General features: G+C 51.5%; 1 protein-coding gene, 1 long non-coding RNA gene and 1 other non-coding gene across 4 annotated transcripts in view; 2 read left to right on the top strand and 1 right to left on the bottom strand.

Moving 5' to 3' along the window:
• The first annotated feature begins 485 nt into the window (after positions 1–485).
• On the top strand, positions 486–8102 carry LOC148004887 (uncharacterized). The gene is made up of 3 exons (XR_015625779.1): positions 486–575; positions 5963–6496; positions 7245–8102. It is a non-coding gene; the product is annotated as an uncharacterized LOC148004887 (long non-coding RNA).
• Positions 8103–9212: 1110 nt separating this feature from the next.
• Tab1 (TGF-beta activated kinase 1/MAP3K7 binding protein 1) overlaps positions 9213–22380 on the bottom strand; it is a 31226-nt gene continuing 18058 nt past the window's right edge. For both annotated transcript variants that reach the window (XM_087557455.1, NM_001109976.2), the window contains 8 exon segments: positions 21503–21589; positions 20902–21040; positions 18555–18668; positions 17332–17443; positions 15403–15547; positions 13170–13392; positions 12035–12191; positions 9213–10866 (listed from right to left, as the gene is read on the bottom strand). In XM_087557455.1, coding sequence (XP_087413581.1) covers positions 10659–10866; positions 12035–12191; positions 13170–13392; positions 15403–15547; positions 17332–17443; positions 18555–18668; positions 20902–20953 — 1011 coding nt within the window. In that variant the 5' untranslated portion in view covers positions 20954–21040; positions 21503–21589 and the 3' untranslated portion in view covers positions 9213–10658.
• On the top strand, positions 19792–19921 carry LOC148004886 (small nucleolar RNA SNORA24). The gene has a single exon (XR_015626231.1). It is a non-coding gene; the product is annotated as a small nucleolar RNA SNORA24 (small nucleolar RNA).

Here is a 22380-nt window from a genome sequence, read left to right as displayed (position 1 = left end):
ATTTCAGATCCTCTGGAAGAGCAGCAGATGTTCTTAACCACTGAGCGGTCTCTCCAGCCCTGACACTTTTGATATGAGGCATTTTGTGACCTAAAAACTAATACACCACCTCTACACCTTGACTCGTTCTCAGGGTGGTCAACTTGTCTGAATGTATTTATTTATTGTGGCGCTCAGGATGGAACCCAGGCCCTCCCATATGCCAGCCAGTTGCCATAGGTTATATCCCACACACAACTCGCATGGCCTTTGATTTCAACATAATGCAAAATGCTCCCATCCCCTGTCCTGAGCCTTCAGTGTTAGAAGGCAGCGAGAAGTACACTCTCCCAGTGCCACTCCTGCAGTTGTGTAGATGACAAGAGATGGCCATCTGGAAGGTTCTGGAGACCTTCTGTTTGCGCTTTCTCCCCTACCCCCACCCCCACCCTTGGGTCTTTGTTTTCCTCCCTTTTCCAGATTCCCAGGCTTCTTGGGAGGCCTCTGGGAAGGAGGAGGAGCTGACTCGGTTAGGGTCATACCAAAGTACGCCTCCGTTTCTCAGGGTTTCTGGGGAGGTCTTTTGGGACAGCGTGGTGAGTACGGATTTCCCCAGCTCTTCAGAGATAGCAAGTGACTTCCTTGGCCACATTCAGCCTGTCCCGGGTATGGCCCAGGATAGCAAAGCCCCTCCCCGTCTCAGCCCAGGCCCAGTGAGAGGAGGAGCTCACCTCCCCTGGAGCTGGCAGGAAAGAGAGCCTCTAGTTCCCCTTCCTCAGACCCCTTTGAGTTCCTTCTCTTCAGCAAAGCAGCTGGAGGCAGGAAATATGGACTTATTAAAGCCTGGGTTCTAGTCCTGCCCCACTGTGAACCCTTCATTGTAGAGTAGCAAGCTTGCACGGATCTTCCTACAGGCATCAGCAGCATCTGGCTACCCCTTCAGTCACTTCCTGTATGTGGGTAGGGAGGGGCTTGGTAGGTGGTCCTCCTCCCCTCCCCCTCCTCTAGGGACAGGCTGGTAGACTTGGAGGCTGTGGGAGCTGGAGTTCGGAAAAGGCCAGATACAAGATTATCCTGCCCCCAGCGTGTTGCATGGTGTCACCTTACAGCTCAAGCCGGCTCTTTTCTTTCTAGAACTGATTTGGCTCAGAGAACAATTGCTAGGTCTGTTAGTCAGGCATTGGCTCTGCCTGCTAGGCAGCTGCATTCCCCTCCCTGGGTCATCTTACCTGGCCTCTGGCTCTATCCTTCAGGATCTAGTCTAGATAGCCCATCTTTCTGAAGGGCTTTCTAACTTCCAGAGACCTAGCCCAAGTTCTAGTTGGAGAATCCCCACCTGGGTGACCCTAAACAAGTCGCTTCTCTGCAAGCCTCAGTTTCCATCCTGGTCAAGCCTGGGGCAATGGATAGACAGGGATCCGTTATTGTAAGGTATCCAGGAATATTCCAAAATTCTTGGAAGTATGTGTGCTTATAAGCATATGTCTGCATGTGCATGAACTCATGGGTGTGACTTAGATCTATGTCTAATACAAAAATACAAACACACACGTAGACATAAGCATACTCAGTGTTTGTGTTCCTGGGAAAGGCTCAAGACTATCGTCAAATCCTCAAAGGAGTCAGGACACGCATTTAGGAATCCTGGGCTCTTCAAGCATCTCAGGGACCATCTTAGGCTGATCCAACCCCTGGTGCCTAGGCCTCCTACTCAGCCTCTGCTCAAACCCCAGTCTTCCATCATTCTGTGAGCATAGCCTCCCTGGGCCCCCTGTCTACCCTTCTCTTCTTCTGCCTTCTCCCCTCCCACTTCTCCTCCCCCTTGATGGACTTTTCACCTGCAAGCATAGCAGATAATTCACTGGGTTCCTGTGGCCTCGCCTGCCTGCCTGCCTATCTCCCCGCTGGGAGGCGGGGACCTTTGCTGACTTTGCTTGTACCCAGCACAGCCTGGCACATATATACCACAGGAGCCAAACCCTGCCAAATGGCCAGGAGCCTCAGGCGCCCTCCCTGGTTGACTTCTGTCTTCTTTTTGAAAAAAACCTCTCACCAGAAGGGTCTGTGGGGACTACTAGCAGGAAAGGGCCCAGAGAAGAGTGCCAGCCCCTTGGTGAGGAAGGCCTCTTCACTGGGAAGTTCTCTCAGTGGGCCAGGGTTGGTATGTGCTGCCAAAACACGACCTGGGATGACAGTATCAGTACCCCCCACTCCCACCCTGCTCTATCTTCAACTCCAACAGGGCACTCTGGCCCTGGGCTTTTCTGAGCAGCTCCAAAGATCCCACTCGGTGACAGGAAGAGACCATTGAGTGTCTGAATAGCAGAGCGAGGACTACAGGCCAAGTTCTAGATCCTGAGCCACCAGGCTTTAGCCACCAGGACAATTCCACAGGGACTACATGTCAGCTCGGACTCTGGGCTGTCGTGGGAGGGGATGAATGAGCCTCCTACCTGTCACCAGGAAAAAAAAAATCTAGGTCTTTAAGAGAATAAGAAAAAGGGAAAACAGGGAAGCAAGGAATGCTGGGTAGCAGCTCAGCCTGGCCTTGGAGGTCGGCGCAGACCTGGAAATAGCATTGGAAGGGAACAGCATTCAGGCTGAGGAAGATCATAAGCAAAAGCAGGGAGTTCACAGTGCAGCCCAAACCACAACCTGGAGATGGGGTGTGGGGGTGTGGGATGGGTGCGGGGATGTAAGGAAAGGAAAAACTCAGGTGGAGGATCCAAGGAGCTCTGAGGAAGCTCCAGATGCCAGAGTGTCTTCAGGCAATTGGAGATGTCCCCTACTGGCCTTAGTGGGGTGAGGACAGATGACTGTGAGGACAGGGCTGGGTCATACCACTGTCTCCATCTAAGCTGCTTCTTGCCTCAACACCCTTGGAGGGAAGCAGACACACCCACTGCTGTATGTATGCATCTGCAGGCACCCAGAGACCCATCCCCAACCTGCCCCAGATGTAAAAAATGGCTGTCTCCGTACTCATTCTGCCTCATAGTCACGTAGCCTTGTATACACAAATACCACATGTGCACACCCAGGTCATACCTCTGAGCCCACAAACCCCTGCTGGGCACTCCTTAAAAACCAATACCACAACATTCCACAGAGTCACCACAGGGAGAAAAGGGCTTGAACCAAGCATGAGGACCTGACAGAGGTGATACAGAGTTACCCAGAATCCCTCTTTTGCCTTTATGTCCCCCTTGGATACATAGCAATGCCTGCTTCAGAGAAGGGGCCCCACAAGTCAGAGGTGAGGATGCAGGCCACCTGAACTCAGGTTCAACAGTTGGCTGGCCAGTGATGTCCGATGTCCTTTCTTTTGGTAACTGAGCTGGCCCTTACCCAGTAGTCTGTTGTCTCCAGGAACAATGACTAGGCTGGGCTTGAAGGTAACCTCAGGAATATCCAGATTTTGCTTATCTGAGCCTGAAAACCACGGGCTCAGAGGTGACCTGTGTGGCTCAGAAGCTTCTCTGGTCCGTTTGGTGAGCAAAAACATAATGTGCCAAGTGCTGCTTCAGTCCTGGTCAAGGGCCCAGGCCATGTATCTGTAGCCCGGATGGAGAGGAGAGCTGGACGCTCAGCTGAATTCATCCATAGATCCAAGAGCAGCTACAAAAAGGCCACAAGGCCTACTGTCTGTCTACAGCCAGTTCGCAGAATGACCTATAGCATAGCACAGCACAGCACAGCACAGCACAGCCCAACTGTAGAGTAAGAAAATGCATTGAGGGTGGCCAAGATGGCTCAGCAGATAAAGGAGTATGTCACCAAGCCTGGAGACCTGAGACCCACATGGTGAAAGCAGAAGGCTGACAGGTGCCCTGATTACCATGTGATTCCACACAGGTGCTGAGACTGATGTGGCTACTTATATGCACATGGGTGCCAGTGTTCACGTATGTTCAAGACCAGAGGCATAGAACCTCCCTGGAGTTAGTTACAGATGGTTGTGAGCTCTTGTACCTGTCACATGGATGCTGTCATCGGGAGGCACAAGTAGAAGAGGGTCTGTTGAAATGGCTGCCTACCAGCTCCCCTGCCTCCTGTGGGCCATGCTTCCTATGGTTTCTCCCAGAACCTGGGCTGTCTGTGACTTGATCTGATCATTATAATGAAGTGAGAGTGACCACAACATTCCTAGGCCCCAACCTCCAAGCCTCAGGTGACTGTTTTCTCCAGGAAGAAATGAAGCCATGTGATCCTCCTGCTACCGGGGAGAGAGTTCAGCAGTCTGACACCACAAGACAGGTCGAGGAGGGTGTTGAGATGCCAGTGTGCAGAGCTGAGCTCAGGTTGGCCCAGGGTGATGCTCTAGAAATAGGAGCAATTTCTGCTATCAGCCATGTGGCCACTTGCTGTTTCACAGAGGGGAGCCAACAGTCCTATCCCACCATGATGGCCGTATCCTGTAGTTTCTCTACCAGACATGGCAGACACTGGCTACTTTCCCTTGCACTGACTAAGGATGGTGCAGTTGCAGAGAGAGAAAGCCATTCTGTTTCAAGAAAACAAACAAAAATCTCCCTTAGGGCTTACCCAGGTATAGACTTCCTATGGACCTTAACCAGAGCTGCAACAAGGGTTACAGTTGCGGGGACAGGATGCTACTTTGTGCCAAGACTAAACAGGAACAAAGGAACAAAGACCCTGCTTCCCAGCCTTTCAAGGATCTCCTCTCCTGAAGTATAGGGTGCAGCCCCATGAGAGAAGGTTGAGACTGAAGGAGCTTCCAACCCAGACATGACCCACTGTGACTCAGTACTGTTCTTGCATGCGTGTGCACGCACACACAAACACACACACACACACACACACACACACACACACACACAAACCTCTTTGTGCTTCCCTGTTCCAAGGGAGAGGAAGGTGAGCCAGGCTGACCCTCATCTGCAATGCTGCCTCCCCACCTAGAAGGCAACTATTAAGAGCTCAGCTAGAGCAGGGAGGGATGACTCCTTCCCTAGACACCAGCATCCATGAGAACCTCCTAGGCCATCATGAGAGCCAGGAGTCCACAAAAACAAACACACAGAGAGAGATAGAGGGGGGGGGGAGAGAGAGAGAGAGAGAGAGAGAGAGAGAGAGAGAGAGAGAGAGAGAGAGAGAGAGAGAGAGGGTCGAGAGAGAGCACTATGCAGCGAAGGAGTGATGCTCATTCCTTACCTCTCTTCCCACCATGCATTAGGCTATCTCCTTTGAAAAACCCTGAAACATCTGGGCTGAGGACTGTGAATTGCTACAGAGGGGCAGAGAGGAAGGTGAATTCTCAGGAAGCATTTGGGGGTTTTTGTCGTTTTTTAAGACAGGATTTCTAATAGCCCTGGCCATCCTGGAACTTATTCTGTAGACCAGGCTGGCTTCAAACTCCCAGAGATCTGCCTGCCTCTGCCTCCTGAGCGCTGGGTTGAAAGCCATGTACCACTGCACCTGGCTCAGCAAACATCTATTTTTGTGGGACCTGGGATTGAACCCAGGGCCTTGCACGCAGACAAGCTTTATCACCACTGAACTTATCCAGTCCTTTTATTATCTTTTAAAATCTCTTTTGATCGTGTACTGAGGAACCTGTCCAGAGTTGGTTTCTTCCTTCAATGTGTGGGTCCCATTGATCAAACTTAGATCTTCACACTTGTCAGCAGACACATCCACCTGCTGAACTATCACACGATTTTGTTAATTCAAAAGGGCTGGCCTTGAACTTGATGTACAGCCAAGGACAATTTTCAGTCTGATCCTCCTACCCCCACCCTTTGGGTGCTGTTTTATGAGATGCTGAAGTTTGAACCCATGGCTTTGTACACGCTAGGCAAACATGCCACCCCTAAGCTGCACCTCCTATTTTTATTTTACTCAGGGTTTCCCTATATAACTTAAACTGGTCTCAAATCTGAGATCCTTGTGATGTGGCTAGCTTCCTGGGATTCCAGGGGTGTATTGTCTTACCTGTGTTCTGTCCCTTATTTTCCTTTAGAGATAAGATGGCCATCATCGAGGTCACGTACATTATCCAAGATCACTCAGAGGCATCTAGGTGAAGAAATCCCGAGCACCAAACCAAGATGGCAGGCAGGAAGGCGGGTACTTGTCTGCCCATCCTTCTTATATACCTGCAGATGCTCCTGGGTCTTGCTGAAACAGCACTATCCTCTCTGATGGCTTTGCAGATCCAAAGTAGAGCCAGGAAACCTATATTTTTAACAACCACCCACTTTTGGTTGCCAAAGGACTTGGCTGTGTACAGCCAGGCTGGGGCCAACATCACAAGCCTCGCTCCCGTTAATGCCAGCTGGTATGCACCTGCTCATGCCCCGCCTACCACAGACAATCCCTTCCAACCTCCACAGGCGGCTGTGAGGCACTCTTCTGACATCAGCCGGAATGGTCTCCTCATCCCTCACCCAGCTTTGACCTGAGTTACGCACTGCAAGCTCCCAGCAGCCACCAGGAACACGGGCATTTGATTGACATCACCGGGATCCTGAAGTCTTGGGCATCATAAACCAGGGTAGGGTAGGGAAGTGTTATGAATGGGTTTAAAGTGTTCATCTTGGTACATCAATTTATCTGAGACTTTTTGTTTCTTGAGGTCGTCGGTCAGAGAGAAGGCTCTACAGGTTGTTGCCAATCTTGACCATGGGAGTTTAACCCTTAGGACCCACATGATGAAAGGACAGAACTGACTCACACGAGTTCTCCTCTGACCTCCACATGTGTGTTATGGCACATATGCCTCCACACTTATACGCCTAATAAATAGGCAAATGTGAAAATCATTAGAAAGTTCATGAAACATCTAAAACTCTTGGCAGGGCACGGCAATTTTCTGTAGGTATTTGCAGTAGCCACATTGTGGGAGGTGGCTACAAAACTATAGTGTCTACAGCTGTCACTTTTATCTTTTTAAAACATGGTCTCATTACGTAAGCTTGATTGGCCTAGAGCAGCGGGTTGGGGAAGACAGACACAGGTTCTAAGTCCTATTCCTGCTCCAGGCCTCCAGACCAACACAGTAAGAGAGAAAACTGGCTCAGTCAGTCTCCAAAAGCAGAACTGCACCCAGCCCATGGGTCAATGGTGGGAAAAGCTGGCTTCAAGACAGTCTGTCCTCTATGAGGCCCCCATGTTGTTGAAATGTCAAGAGCTTGTTTGCGTGGGAACAAAACGCATGCTCATGCTGAGCTTGTTGGGGGAGGGGCGGGGGGGCCCCCACGGGGTGTCTTGCAGTGATGTGTTCTTGTTTGGTTTCCAAATAGGGATCCAGAAGGAAGAATCGTGAGATTTCAGTGTCGCCAGAAAGATTTGGGAGCATGGCCAAAGGCGTCCATCTGGACTTCAGCTTAGAAGCCACTGCCCCTAGATAAAGCTGCAGGTGGTACTGCCTAGCACCTGTGCAGGTGACAGTTCTGGCTGAGCTGCCACTAGACATGTCTGGGCTTGGCACATGGTAGATCTTCTCTGACACTCTTGTGACCTGTCCCTGGCCCAGGTGGCATTGCATGGCAGGGTGTGGTCTTGCCTCTCACTGTAAGACTACCCATGTTGGTTAGACAGTCTTATTAGGAAGCCCTCCTTACCTCATTTGGAAAACTAAAAGGAAACCAAGACTCATCTCCAGTGCCTGTCCAAGGTCATACAATGACAGCTTCCCTTCATTTGCTCTAGCTGCTTAACCCCTGTGAGGGATGGCTGTATGCTGGGCACTGACCTTACAGCAGCTAGGTATACAGTGAATTTATGGGTGGGGCAGGCCTCCCACAGGAGCTGGCTTTTATGCTGAACCCCATGTGACAAGGGCACCCAGAGTACTAAGAACACAACTGATGGGGCTGGAGAGATGGCTCAGCGGTTAAAAGCACCCGACTGGGGCTGGGGATTTAGCTCAGTGGTAGAGCGCTTACCTAGGAAGCGCAAGGCCCTGGGTTCAGTCCCCAGCTCCGAAAAAAAGAACCAAAAAAAAAAAAGAGCACCCGACTACTCTTCCAGAGGTCCTGAGTTCAATTCCCAGCAACCACATGGTGGCTCACAACCATCTGTAAAGAGATCCGATGCCCTCTTCTGGTGTATCTAAAGACAACTACAGTGTACTTATATATAATAAATGAATAAATCTTAAAAAAAAAAAAAAAAAAAAACACAACTGATTTTCATTGAAATCCAGGCAGGTCTGTGACCACTGCCACCCATGTCAGGCTAGTGAGAGAAATGGAAGCTAGACCTGGCCCAGGAAGCCTGGTGAGAGCCAAGGGCTGTAAGGATCTGACTGGGCCCAGGGACACACTCACTCCAACTAGTGTGATTCAAGCAGGTGCCTCAGTTAAGCCAGGGACTAAGTTCTGTATAAAGGACTGACACTGTGAGCTTTCCTGTCTGATCTAGCCTTAGGAAAGGTAAGTCGGAAAGGGGAGAGGGCCCTAGCTCAGCACTGGCCATCTGCCTGGCTGTGACACCGCTCTGCCTAGCTTTTGGGAGTCTTTTCTGGTCTTAATACCGAGCTCCTCCTGAAGTTTAAAAAAGACTCCCAAACTCTTCTAGCCTGTCCCAAGCCATCTCTCATCAAAGGGAGCCTGGGCCTTGAGAACATCCCACCCTCACCTGCACGACAGGTACACATAGAATAAGTGGTACAAAGTCAGAGTGTCCAGTGCCTCAGCCCTGTGGGACAAAGCAGGCCCTGAATGGCAGGTCTACTGTCTCCCTTGAAGGAGTTGAGGGTCACAGTAGTCCTCAGGACACCTGAGGGCCGAGCTTGCTGACAGGGAGCTCTGCAGAGGGGAGGATGTGGGGAGCCCAGTGACCATAGTGGACAGAGCCCAGCTTGTTCTTGGGCAGAGAGCCTTTCAGCCTGTAAGCAATCGGTCCACAGAGAGGGATGAGTAAGTCCTCAGATGAGGAAGAGGAGGCATGCTAAAGAGATCTTTCAATCAAATAAAACCAACCAGCTGGGGGTGGGGGGTGGCAGGTGAGGGAGAGACAAGGCCCCTGACCTGTGACCCAAGCCTCATGCAGTTAGACACCACCCCAACCCCTGCACTCACTCCCTGGGGAGCAGAAGAGCACTGCCCTCTTTAGCTCAGACAGCAGGCCTGTGAGGGCAGTAGTGTCTGCAGCTAGGAGGTTCAAGTTCAAATCCCAGCACTGCCACTCAACCAGTCTGGCAGGTCTGGTTCTCAAACTTCCTGAGGCAACCACCTCCTGGGTGGCTGGGTTACAGACAGACAGGATGACACATGACATCTTTACTGTACTGCATTAAGAACATGGTTCTATTTCTAGAGACCAAACAGCACCACATCCCCAGGGGAGGCTCTCCATTGTCCCAGGTCTTTGTGCATCGGCTGAAAGCTGCTCACCTGAAGGGCAAGGTGACTTCCTAGTGGGGAGCAAGAAGGCTTCTTCCTCTTCTCCCCACCATCCCACGGTTTCTCCTCAGCACTGAGCAAACAGCCTCCTTACGGAAATGGAGTCTGAGTGAGACATGCTCTAAACTGGCCTTTGCCAACAGGAGACACTGGACTCACCCGCCCACTAGCTGCACCGTAGAAAGGGTTGCAGAATACCAGTTACAAGGCTACAGATTTGAGCTTGGACTCCAATCCTGATGGGAGGGCTCAGGTAAGGGGGAGCACCCAGCCTGCTTCCTCCTCTGAGCATAGGGGCAGCCACACTGCAGGCAGCTGTAGTGACCTCCTGTCTGATGGTAGGAAACATGTCAACAGGTCCAAGTCAGAGCCTGACAGGCACAATCTTTCCCCAGCATGTCCACACCATCACATCTGATGCCCTTGGTCTTTCTGGGTGGGCGACTCAATCTCTTCCGTCTCACAGCCATCTTCTACTCCTCTTTCAGCAGAACCCAGAGCCAATCAGCTTCCTCATCAGAGTGAAAGCTGTTGACTCAGCACCCCTATCACCGGCTTCCCAGTACCAGCTGGGAGAAAGGCACTGGCTTCTGACTTGGCCTGCCCCACCCCAGGGCAGGATCTAACAGAAGCAGACACTACAGCACTTGGGCCTGTCCTGCCATCTGTACCCCACTGGGAAGCCAGCTCTCTGGGTTAGCTCAGCTGCCAGCTGGCTGACCTGCAGCCCAGGACTGACATTCCTTGGCCAGCTCTCTCTGGTCCAGTCCTTCCTTGTCCTGCTCCCCTGTGACTGTTGCAGGCCCCTCTGCTTCCCTAGACTTTTCCAGTGACATCCAATGACAGGCACCTACTCCCATTACTCTGTACTCTGGATCTAGGAGTTTAGGCTGAAAGATGGGAAAGGGATAACCACCCAGAAGCAAAGGGCACTAGCTATTCCAGAGGAACTCAGCTAAAGCAGAGGCCACAGGCTATTCCAGGGGAACTTGAGGCAGGTAGAGCAGCCTCGAGGGAGCAGTGTCTGTCTGGCCTGTAGTAGATGGGGTCCACAGGATGGCTTTTCTTTGAACTTGTCAAGAGGCACTCTTGATGGTTTGTAAGCCACCTGCGGCTTTCCCGTTGGCCCTGCCTAAGGTTGCCTGTAGTCTGGACTCTAGCTTCCTGTGTGGAGCAGCAGTGCAGTCAGTACTCAGGCTGCAGTACATCAGTGACACACTGCCCACTGGTTCCACGGCACCTGCAAAGGTTAAGAAGCTTGTCTTGTCTTGTCTTGTCTTGTCTTGTCACTCGCCCTCTGAGGCTAGACTAAGGTGCCGTCATCACGCTCTGCTCGCCATGGTCCACGCTCCAGAGTCGGTAAAACTCAGCAAAGTCCACATAGGGCTCGACCCTGCCATCCTCTCCAGGTGGAAGTGAGTGAGCCGGTCTGGAGCGGAAGAGGCCCCCGTCCGAGCTGGAGCTGCTGCTCTGGGTGTGGGTGTTGGTAGACTGCAGGGTCAGAGTGGGGCTCTGGCTACAGAAGAGGGGAGGCAATCAGTCTGGGGTAGCTGCCTCAGGGGCCGTCAACTTCCCACCCACCCAGTGAAAAGAGTGGCCCTTTAGGCTCAGGCCTCTCTGCCAAATATCCATAAAAGCCAGTGGGGTGAGATGGTTTTAAAAGACAGGCTGACCTAGGTGACAGAATAAGGCTCAGAGCCAGAGGAAGAGACCTGTGAGGTTCAGGCAGTCAGACAGAGAAGCATGAAGTTTGCCTGGTTGGCTGTGTGGACACAGCTGGCGGTTCCCTGGGGAAGCATGGTGGGGGTTGGGGGGAGGCTATGTTGACTGTCCTGGGGACACCACACGGCTACCCATGATGCCCAGATGTCTACACCAGGCCCTCCTATCCAGAGAGGTGGTGGTGGAAACAGCAGCAGCAAAGACTTGGGGACAGATGGGAGGCCCTCTGAAGAGGCAGAGGAAAACAGGGACACTCCCTCCCTGCCAGCCCTTCTAATTGGCCACATCCGGCTAAGCTCTATCCTGAAGAGGGGCTGGGTGGGGCAGCTGTATTATTCCACCAGTGCAGGGCTGGAATGTGGAAACCAGATCCCCCTGGAGAGGTGGGGTGGGGGCAGAGTACACAGTCACAGAAATGAAGGGGGCGGTAGATAATAGACCTGTCAGGCAGGTCTGCACCATGCCCTCCTCTCAGACCATGCCCTCTACCCTCCGTGCTCCTTAAACTAGACAACTGACAGCAATGGTCCGTCACAGTGAGGGAGCCGCAGCTCTGAAGACCCAGTACAGGCCAGGCAATGAATCTGGCCAACTACAGATTCGTGAAGCCAGTGACCCTGTTACAAGCTCCAAAACAGAAGGAGCAAACCAGAGAAGCTGCCATGGATGAAAGCTGGCCCGAGACATCAGTCAGCCACCTTGCTCCTTGCTCGGGGCCCCTTGTCCACCTTGCCCTGAACCTCCACTTGCCCCAGGTCCTGTTCAACACCTACTAGAATTAACAGTATTGCTCCTTCCTACCTGTGTCTAATAAGACTCCCTACCCAAAGGGAAGGGGGGAATTGGAGGTCAAAGACCCCAGGGTCCCCACACCCCAGGCCTCTTACCCACCCTACTGAGCCCTAGGCCTTGGCTGTACAGCGGTTTGTCCCTCTCCAGGTACCTAGAGTAGGATAGCTTACTTAGTGAGAGTAGGAGTGGCTTCATCCAAGGTGGAGGCACTGTGAGAGCCGTTGACCATCTGGCCCTGAGAAGGCATGACGAGGGACAGAGTCACACTGGTCTTGCTGGTGCTCTGGGCACTTGAGTAGGGCACAGAAACAGGGTACACACGGCCCCCTGCAATAGGAAAGAGGGCAGGGGAAAGGGAAATTGGTCTGGAGGAAAGCAAGGTAGTAGGCTCAAGGCTACTCCTGAGTGATAAGGGTTATCTCTCTCAAGTTCCACTGTGGCCCTCCACTCTTGGGGCAGCCCAGGGTAGATGTCCCTTGGTAGAGTCTCTTCCAGAACAGCAGTGGGACCTCCCTCCAGCAAGGAAGCCCACTGGGGATCAAGGTGGGGGTGGAATAAAATGCTGGGTGGGCTCAGAAGGGTTACTGCACAGCATTGCATGTGTGGACAGACAGACACCTTAGTACAAAGGGCACACTGTTTCTTGTTGAGGCAGGCCCAATGAAAATATGGTTGTAACAGCAGGCCAGGGGGACTCACATCCCCAGTGTCCATGGGAGAACAAAGCCATGGGGAGGAGGGAGCTCCACGATTTGTTTGTTTAAAGCAGAAAAGGAAATGCAGCCCTTGGACCAGTACAGAAGGTCTTGCCTCTGCCCAGGCAACTTGACTCAAGGACTAAAAAGGAGAAAGGGAAGGAGCGAACTGTCTCCACAGCCCCAAATGGTCAGACAGTGCCAGGTTCTGGGGTGGACCATCTGTCCAACACCTGACCTCATCCAGGTCCCTTCATGCTAGAGCCTTTCTCCTTCCTGTTAGGGTTGCTAGTAAAGGTGAGAAGTGACCACACTGACCATAGGCTAACAGGGACTCCACCATCGATGGTGGCAGCTGTCACCTCTACCATGCCTTTGTGACTGATGTGCTCATGCAGCAAGACTTCCAGGGTGGCCAGGGCAATTGATCCTTCTTTCAGAAACGGAATAAAGATTTGCAGCTCAGAGTCAGCCTGTGTTGAGCAAAGCCAGGCCACTGGCTCCCTCTGCATTCCAAGCAGCGAGCTCATGTTGTCAGCTCATGTTGTGTTGCCCCCAGCCCAGGACTCATCTCAGGTGCTTCTACCTGTACAGTACATTGCATACGTACCTGGGGCCGGGGTGGGTGTCGGCTGGCTCATTTCACCTAATGGATAGCCAAAGTTCCTCACCAGCAGGGTCATGTCTTCATGCCGTGGGCAGAACTTGGCCCGCTCCCCACCGCTGGCAAAGGTGTCACTGTGGATACGCTTTACACGGTCTACCACAGCCTGGGCAACTGCATCGAGGGAGGTCTGCTTGGCAAATTCGGTGTCAATCATTGCGGCAACCTCCTGGGGTGTGGAGGGAGAACCTGATGAGGAAAGGGGGCGGGGTAGGGGGAGGGGGGATCCCAAAGGCCTGTGTAGGAGACTTAGAGATCGCTAGCCCAGCAGGTGAAGGAAGTCTCTGCCAGTTGAACTGTAACCTGAGCTTCCCAAGCCGTTAGGGATAATCCTTCTGGAACGCATTGATTAGAAAAGGTGTGGGACCTTGTGTTCTCTACTGGCTTCCATACCTCACGGGGTTACATCCACCTCAGTGGGTTGTCACCAGGGATTACATAACACATGGGTACAAGGGCACTCTGAGGACTGCTAAGAAACACAGGGAAAAGGTTTTGCCTTCTTCCCTGGATAAAACACCCACACTACATGCAAGGCATTTTGCCAGGAACTGCCCTCCAAGATGTCCTGCGTCTGGTGTATTCTAGAACCTCGTAGATGCTTCTACTGTGAAGACCAAAAGTGAAAGAAAGAAAAAAACAACAAAAAAGAAAAACAAACCCACACTGAAGGACCAAAAGCCCAGCCAAGTGTGGTGATGCATACTTGCACCCCGACACTCAAGACGCAGAGGCAGGGGGATCACTACAAGTGCCAGGCCATACATAGTAAGAACCTGTCTCAAAGAAAAAGAAAAAAGATAAAGAACAAACAAAACAAAAAGATCAAAAGTACAAACTCAAGTCTCTACCTGAGCACTGGCTGTAGCTCCTGGAACCAAGAGCCCAGGGGAAGGGAAGGGGGAAGAACCTGAACCCGGTGCTGAAGCCTGGCTCTGTGGCTGGCAGCCATACTGCCTGAGACAGGACCCTAGACCTCGGTGATGATAACCACTGGGCCCTCTATGCTCCAGGCTGCTGAAATGAAGGATAAAATAAAGTGGGTGGGAAACCTTGAACACGGGTCAGGTGACAGTCAGGCTTTAGTGAGTGGAGGAGGCAGAGCTGAGAGCCAGGCACACACTTGTAATCCCAGCACGCAGAAGGCAGAGGAGAAGAATTCCAAATCTAAGGCCAGCCTGGACTGTATCACCAGTTTCAGGCTAGTCTAGGCTACAGAGTAAGACTCCATCTCAAAAAGAAAAGAGAGGGGTTGGGGATTTAGCTCAGTGGTAGAGCGCTTGCCTAGCAAGCGCAAGGCCCTGGGTTTGGTCCCCAGCTCCGAAAAAAAGAAAAAAAATAAAAAATAAAAAAGAAAGAAGGGGTTGGGGATTTAGCTCAGTGGTAGGGTGCTTGCCTAACAAGTGCAAGGCCCTGGGTTCGGTCTCCAGCTCCGAAAAAAAAAAGAAAAAAGAAAAAAAAAAAAAAGAAAAAAAAAAAGAAAAAAAAAAAAAAGAAAGAAAGAAAGAAAGAAGACCAGAAAAAGATTATCTTCTTACACGTACAAGAACCACATCCAGAGAAGACAGACAATACCTGAACTCGGACACACAGCAACCCGAGGTACAGGCGGCCAACCTCCGAATGCTAGGCAAGCACTGTGGCAAGGCCTGTAAACTTGAGAAGCTGGGCAAGAGATGCTGTGCTTGAGGCCTGCCTGGGCTACACAGCAAGTTCAAGTCTATCCCAGGCAACTGCTTTTCTCCAAACATGAAGACAGAACAGAGGCGTGGGTGTAACCTGCTGGAAGAACGCCTGCCCTGCAGCCTCGATAGGCAGAACACACAATCCTGTGACCCTGCTATCTTTAATGGCTACTGTCTCTGTAGCTCTAAGGCATAGAAAATCATGGGGGCTCCCACTGGTTGAAGAATTGAATCCTCTCACCCATAACCACAGAGGGAGACTCTGTCACAGAGGAGGCAAAGACAGCCCCTGAGGTCCCAGTAGGAAGGGGAACTGAGCCTGAACCCAGGCACGGCTGTGGGCAGCAGGTCACTGCTCTTCCCTGCAGCCCCAGGGTAGGTTAGTTCCCAGCTCCCCTTTGCTTCGGGCCCTGGCTTCGGGCTCTAAAAGGAATGTCTGGTGACAGGATCTGAGAAGCAGGGCCCCAGACACCGGCCTAGCCTGCTAAGCTCACCTGGTTGGCCTGCCCAGGCCCATGGGCTGCCTCCAGGGCCTTGTACAGCCCCTCCGACATCAGTACCAGGAAGCCCGTCACGCCATCCAGAGGCTGTGCGCCGTGGATTTCGGGCTCTGCGATGATGGGTTTGGATTTGGCAGTGCTATGGGAGAGAGGAGGGACGGCTTTGTGTGGAAATCCCCCAGTGGGCACTGCTTCTGCTGCGGGTAAGAGTCTACCTCACAACATAAAAAATAAAGCATCTGACTTGCTAAGAGGGAAAGGGACAGAAGGAAAGAGAGAAGCAGACTAGACCTGTCTTCTGAGGCTGTCCACTAAAGTAAAGCCCCGGGGCCACGCAAAGAACAGTCAGATGCCAGATCGGCCTCCACTCTGCACTTCGGGCACAGCCGATCAGAATGGGCACCAGGAAGGCTGTCTCTAGTTGCTTGGTCTTGGATAAGGTCCCATATAGCTCCGCAGAGCTCCAACTATGTAACCAGGAGTAACTTTGGGCTCCTAACACTCCTGCCTCTACCTTTCAAATGCCGGATGGCAAACTTATGGTATGATTGCCCCTGGCCAGGAGGCTATCTCACAAAAGCCTGTATGTCAGATGGGTGATGTGATGATGCCTATCTTCCCAGTGCTTGAGCAGCTGTGACAGGAGGATGAGAAGTTCAAAGTCAAGATAGCACAGGTCTCAGTCTGGGTTACTAGTAGAAAGCCTCTTTTGGAATAAAAATAAATTAAAAAAAAAAGCCCATCCACTTGCTATAACTTGGACAAGATAGGTGTCTATTCCAATTAAGATCCCATATAGTACACTGTCTGCATGGGATCAGGGCTGATGAGTATCAGTCATTAAATGTCAGAAAGCTCTAGTGCACACTCCCTGTGAAGATACTTTTGACCAAATACTGAGGAGGAAGTCTGGAAAAATCCTGAGCCACTCTCTCGGGGCTGCTCAGGTAGATGCCAACACAGCCCTCTGCTGGAATCAGGGTGTCTGTTACAAGGCAGGACAGCAGCTCAGGGCAGGTGTGCAAGGGTGGAGGGACAGACTCCGCTCATGACCTGTCCTACTAAAGGAGCCGCCATGACAGTCTGATGTTAACAAAGTGGCTCAGAGAAGCGAGAGGGTAGAGCCCAAGGAGTTTGTGTGTGCACCTCAACTCTCACGACGCACACAAGCACACAGTGCATGTGCAAAGACACCTAGGACTGGACAGATATGGGCTGTTAGCCTCTGGGTGAGAGAGGTCTGGTTTGAGATAGAAGGCCGTATGCACCCTTTCTGAAGTGCTCTGTCACAGACCTCCTACCCAATAAAGTAAACTGAACCCTGCAAATTAGGGGCAAAGCTTTTAAGTACTGGATGTTCAGACTCTGGGAGGGGAAGGAGTGTTAACTTTGCCAGACCTGCTGTGACACAATGTTGACCTGGCATCACATAGGCACTCATGAGGCGGTCCTCACCCAAACTAGACAGCAGTAATGGACACATGTTCTAAACTGAAGATGCCTGGGTTCAGCACCTGCACTATGACTGGCCAGACTCCTGAATGTCTCCATACCTCACTTTCCTCTCATGGATAGGCTTGTGGGGCAATGACAGCAGGCAGTTTAGAGGGCCTGAATAAGCACTTTGGATCCATCAGTTCCTTTCATTCTGACACCTCATGCTATTGCTGGACCCTCCAGCCAGGACCTGTGGCGCTTTTGCTTCCTGGACTTGTTGAACTTCCACCTTGACCCTTGTGGGCCTAGCTTATAGGACCAGCCTGTTGACCTAGACCCTACTCCATGCCCAGCTCTCGGGAGGCAGGCAGTATCTCACTGGGCCTGGACTTTGAACGGTAGCCCTGCCACTGCAGTCGGGTGTCTGCTTCTAGCCCAGGCCCTCTGGTCTCACAAGGGGCTAGGGCTGCAGAGATGGCCACCTACCTGAGCAGGTCAATGTCAGTGTAGCCATATTTGACCTTGTAATCCCCAATTCGCCTGGTGCTCTCCTGTCCACAGATGACGCCCACCTGCTTGATCTTCCCTGCGTCTAAACCTACCAGAGAGAGGACAACATGATAGGCCCATTTTCCCTCAGTGAAGAGTTTAAGGGAGATGTGGCTGTGACGTCCATGCACATGGTGAGTGAGGACAAAATAACAGAATGGAAACAGTTCCAGAGCACCACAGAGGACAACCCACGTGTCCCATGTCCTCAGTCCCCCATCCTTTTTCTTTTTTCTTTTTTTTTCGGAGCTGGGGACCGAACCCAGGGCCTTCCGCTTGCTAGGCAAGCGCTCTACCGCTGAGCTAAATCCCCAACCCCTCAGTCCCCCATCCTTAACAGAACAACCCTCACTCGGGCCCTGCTATGGTCTGGAGGTGTCACGTCCCCTGGGCTCATGTGTCTGAACATTTACTTCCTAGTTGGTGGTGCTGCTCTGGGACCCTTTGAATATGGGGTCTGGCTGGAAGTAGGACGGTAGAGTGGGCTTTGCAAGGTGTAGGTCAACCAGCTTCTTGTACCCCTCTTCTCTTCCAAATTTGCTAAGATTTAATAATTAGCTGTCACAAAATGCTGCCACCACCAGTGGTGGCTCGGCTGCCATGCTTCCTTGTCACATGGATATTTAGAGCTTTAAAGCATGAGCCAAAAAACAAAACTAACAAACAAAAAACCCTTTTCTCCTTCAGGTACTTCTGTCGGGTATCTGGTTACAGCAGTAAGGAAAATAACTATAACAGGCCTCTCCCTACAGGCACAGCAGCACTAGCCTGTACAGTCCTGTCTGCTTGTGCCCAGAGCCCAGAAGGCAGCAGTGTCTGCAGAACTGGGAGGGAAGGGAGGGAAGGCAAGGCAAGGCACCAGAGACACTGGGATTGCAGGACTTCTCTGCTCTCTTGATCTCTATCAGGAAGAGGGACATGTGCCTAGTATGTGCCAGGCATTGAAGGGAGCCCACAAACATTAACTCTCTGAAGGGGGTTCACTACCCATACCACACAGATGAAGAGTTTCCCAAGTCTCAACTGTCCAGCAACGGATCCAGCCTTGGCACCGACCCAGTCCTTTAGCCTGTACTTCCTTACCAGAGGAGGGAACAGAGGGAGCCCAGGAGCCAGCCTCACTGTCCCCACAGGTCCCTCGGCCCAGCCTCTCTACGTACCCAGTTGTGAGAGACGGAAGAGCTCGTCCTCATTCTCGGCGGTGTGGTCCACGTTCAGCTGTGTGACCTGTAGCCCGTCCACGGTGGATCTGCACAGAAGGGCCCTGTTCGTACCTGCAGCGTGATTTGACCAAGATTAAGCAGAGGGAAGAACAGGAGCCACTGACACAACAGAAAGACAAGCAGATGTCGCACACACTAAGGGGCTCAGAGGACAGGGGTAAATCACCAGGCAAGGACAGCCACCTCAGCAGGGAAGCAGGTTTTGAGCTACAGTGTGATCACAGGACTGAGTTCAATAAAAGACTTTTCCTCAGGGGTCCATACCAAACCTTCAGATTATCTTGGCACAATGTCTGTGGTGGCTTCAAAACAACTTATGAATACGGGGCTCTGGATGAAGCCAGACTGCACAGGACAGGAAGTGTTGGGGCTAGAGTGGGGCATGGAGATGCACTAACTACTTATCAGCTGTTTTATGGTTTGCAAGTTGATCCCTAAGAAAATTTTAAGAGGAGGAAGGGAGTCAGGGACACCATGAGTGACAGCTACTGAGTCCTTACAGTGACATGTATCACACACGTTCTTGGGTCCCCTGATGGCCCCTCCTTTGGTCTTAAATACAAATGTCCCCATCATCCAGCTTCCTGCTGTTTTTAAGAATTCAGAGCAGGTCTTCACTGCAAGCAAATTGGCCTTCTAAAGAAGCAGCCATGGGGCTGCAGATACTGGGCCCACAGATAAACTAGGCAAACATGGGATGTTGAACACGCAGGGCTGTCTCTTCAAAGGGAGAGTTACATAAGCTGCTTTTCACCCACAGGCCTGGGAACAGAGGTGTTAACAGCCTAGGTGACCTCTGTGCTATCTGTATGACCAAGATCACACCAGATCCTCCTGTAAGGCCTGAAGATCTTAACACATGTACTTATCTATTTATAGAAGTGACGTGTACTTTGAAGGGTTTCACTGTGTATGGTGCAGGCCTTTAAACCCAGCACTCAGGAGGCAGTGGGAGGGATCTCTGCAACTTCATGGCCAGCCTGATCGAAAGAGTGAGTTCCTAGACAGGCAGAGCTATGGAGAGAAACCCTGTCTCAAAAAAGGAAAGGAGGGGGTTGGGGATTTAGCTCAGTGGTAGAGCGCTTGCCTAGGAAGCGCAAGGCCCTGGGTTCGGTCCCCAGCTCCGGAAAAAAAAAAAAAAGAACCAAAAAAAAAAAAAAAAAAAGGGAGAGGAATCCATGTATCTTTGGGACCTGCCGCCTGTGGCAGTTTCCCTTCCTAGCCATGGAAGAGCATGTTCTTGTTATTGGCAAAGCTGTCACCATTTCATTGGTACTACATTCTGAGTTAAGCAAGTAACATTCTAAGAAGAAAAACATAAGAAAAAAAGGAAAAAAAAAAAGGAAAGGAAAGGAAAAGAAGTAAGAGTCTTGATGTAATTATGTCTTATGGCACCCATAAAACTATGTGATACCTGGAACTTATTCCAAATTGTACTCTGACTAAAATAAACTGCCTACTGTCTGTCAGACTCTAGCCCACTGGGTCTCAACCTTCCTAATGCTCCTACTCTTTAACACAGTTCCTCTGTGGTGACCCCCAACCATAAAAGTATTTTTGTTGCTACCTCATAACTGTGATTTTGCGACTGTTATGAGTCATAATATAAACATCCATGTTGGGGTTGAGGATTTAGCTCAGTGATAGAGCGCTTGTCTAGCAAGCGCAAGGCCCTGGGTTTAGTCCCCAGCTCCGAAAAAAAGAAAAGAAAAAAACAAAACAAAACAAAAAAACATCCATGTTTTCCGATGGTCTTAGGTGACCCCTGTGAAAAGGTCATTTGACCCCCAAAGGGGTTGAGAACTGCTGCTCTAAATGTCTGAATCAACAGCAGCTACTAAATCATGTTGAGTTGGATTTTCTTCTTGCCTCACATGCCAGCCCTACTGTATGCAGAGACACACACCCCCTCCCCCAGATGGCCCAGCAGTTAAGAGCACTGGCTGCTCCTCCAGAGGACACAGTTCTATTCCCAGGACCCATGTGGTGGCCCACAACAGTCTGAACTCCAGTACCAGGGAGTCAGATGCCTCTGCAAGCACCAGGCACACATGTGGTAGAGACAATACGTGTAGGTAAAACACCTATACACCTAAAATAATTTAAAGACAAAAGGACAGACACAACTAACTCATCACGAGCCAGGACACCCACCTGCCTACTGCTGTCCTTCTACCTGGATTGACATAGACAACAGAATGAGGAACAGGCCCAAGTCACCCTGGGAAGCTTGGGGTACGCACAGACAGAAAGCAGACTGGTATGGGGCAGGTTGGTAGCTCACCGACATTGGCAACGTAGAGCTTGTTGTTGAGAAGGACCGCCACAACAGCCATGGCCCCTCCCGAGATCTCCTTCTCCAGTGCCTTGAGTCTCTCCAGGATCTTCTGATACTGAGGTAGCAGCTGGTGTTGGGGCACACCCTGCAAACCATCATCAAGAGATCAGAGCATCATGGGGGCTTGAGTACCACCTTACCATCCTCTCTTTCCCTTTAGATAAAGTATACAAGGCCCTTGAGCAGCCAAGACAGACAGATGACCATAGGTGTGGCCAGGCTGGATACCTGTAGGCTGCCCTGGGAAGGTCACTGTTGCTTTAACTAGGGGCAGCCTGAAGGTGACCCTGGCTCTGGACTGAACCAGATCACAGAACCTGGACAGGCCTTTCCTTCCACCTATCCTGCCATCTAAGGATGAGCCTCCGAGAAAAGCTGCCCACTGCTGGGCTGGAGTCTCTACAGGGACATACCCAGTGCCACCCCAGCCTGCCCATCAGGATGCTGCCTCATGATTCCTGCTGCAGGCCTTACTGTGCCTGTGGGTGGCAAGTGATACAGAGGTGAGTGCTGGCACCCAGCAGTACTAGTACAGACAGTCGGTTACCTCCGGCAGCTGGGACTGGAGGCTTGCTTTCTCAGCCAAGGCATCATCGATAGACTCCAGGAAGCTCCTCTCCACCACATCGAAGGCCTGAAGAGACACAGGGCAAGGCAAGGGTTGGCTCAAATAACGCCATCACCTCCTGTTAAGATGTCCCTATGGAGAGTAACAGATCCATGGCATTCATGGATGGCCTCGTGTGACAGGTGACATATCATTTCTGCCTCATATGTGTGCCTTTCTGTCCACTGTTTGACAAAGACCTTTACCTGTGGGACGGGAAAAGGTTGCTACTTATGCAGCCTGCAAGGAATGAGAGAGAAAGGGCCAGGCCCTGCGCTCAAGAGTGTTGGGTGTGAACAGCAGTGCTCCACATTTGGGTTCATGTGAAGTGAGACAGTCCAGGAGTGCTTGGTCACTGAGTCTGTAGGGGCATGACAACCTCGGGCCTTGATCAGGACTGGCTGGACACTGGTGAAGCAGAAAGCTTCCTCCTGGTCTAGCCTCTGCAGAGCTCCAGTCTAGAAGCACTGAGACCACAGAGAACAGAAAAAATCTAGGGCCAATTTCTCAAAGACCAAGAAACCTTCCTAGGTAGAAGAAATAAAGAAATCTCAAACAAAGGTATCTATCTCTACACAGAGCCTCTGTTCCCAGTGCTGCCTTCTCCCAAGTCAGTCCTGCTACCAATGGAAAAGCTGCTGCTCCCTGCCTGTCCTGGACTCCTTGTGGCCAGGAGCCCCTGCCACCATGAAGTGTACCCAGAAATGATCTTGGTAGGGGATGAAGAAGCAGGCAGTCTTCAGATCAGCCTGTCTACACTTACAGATGCAGGGCCCAAGTTCCAGGGAGTGGAGGACACACGAGTCAGTCAGGCTGTT

This window comes from Rattus norvegicus, chromosome 7 (genome assembly GCF_021556685.1).
Source record: "Rattus norvegicus strain SHRSP/BbbUtx chromosome 7, alternate assembly SHRSP_T2T, whole genome shotgun sequence".
NCBI lineage: Eukaryota > Metazoa > Chordata > Mammalia > Rodentia > Muridae > Rattus > Rattus norvegicus.
This window is presented reverse-complemented; position numbering and strand designations above follow the sequence as displayed.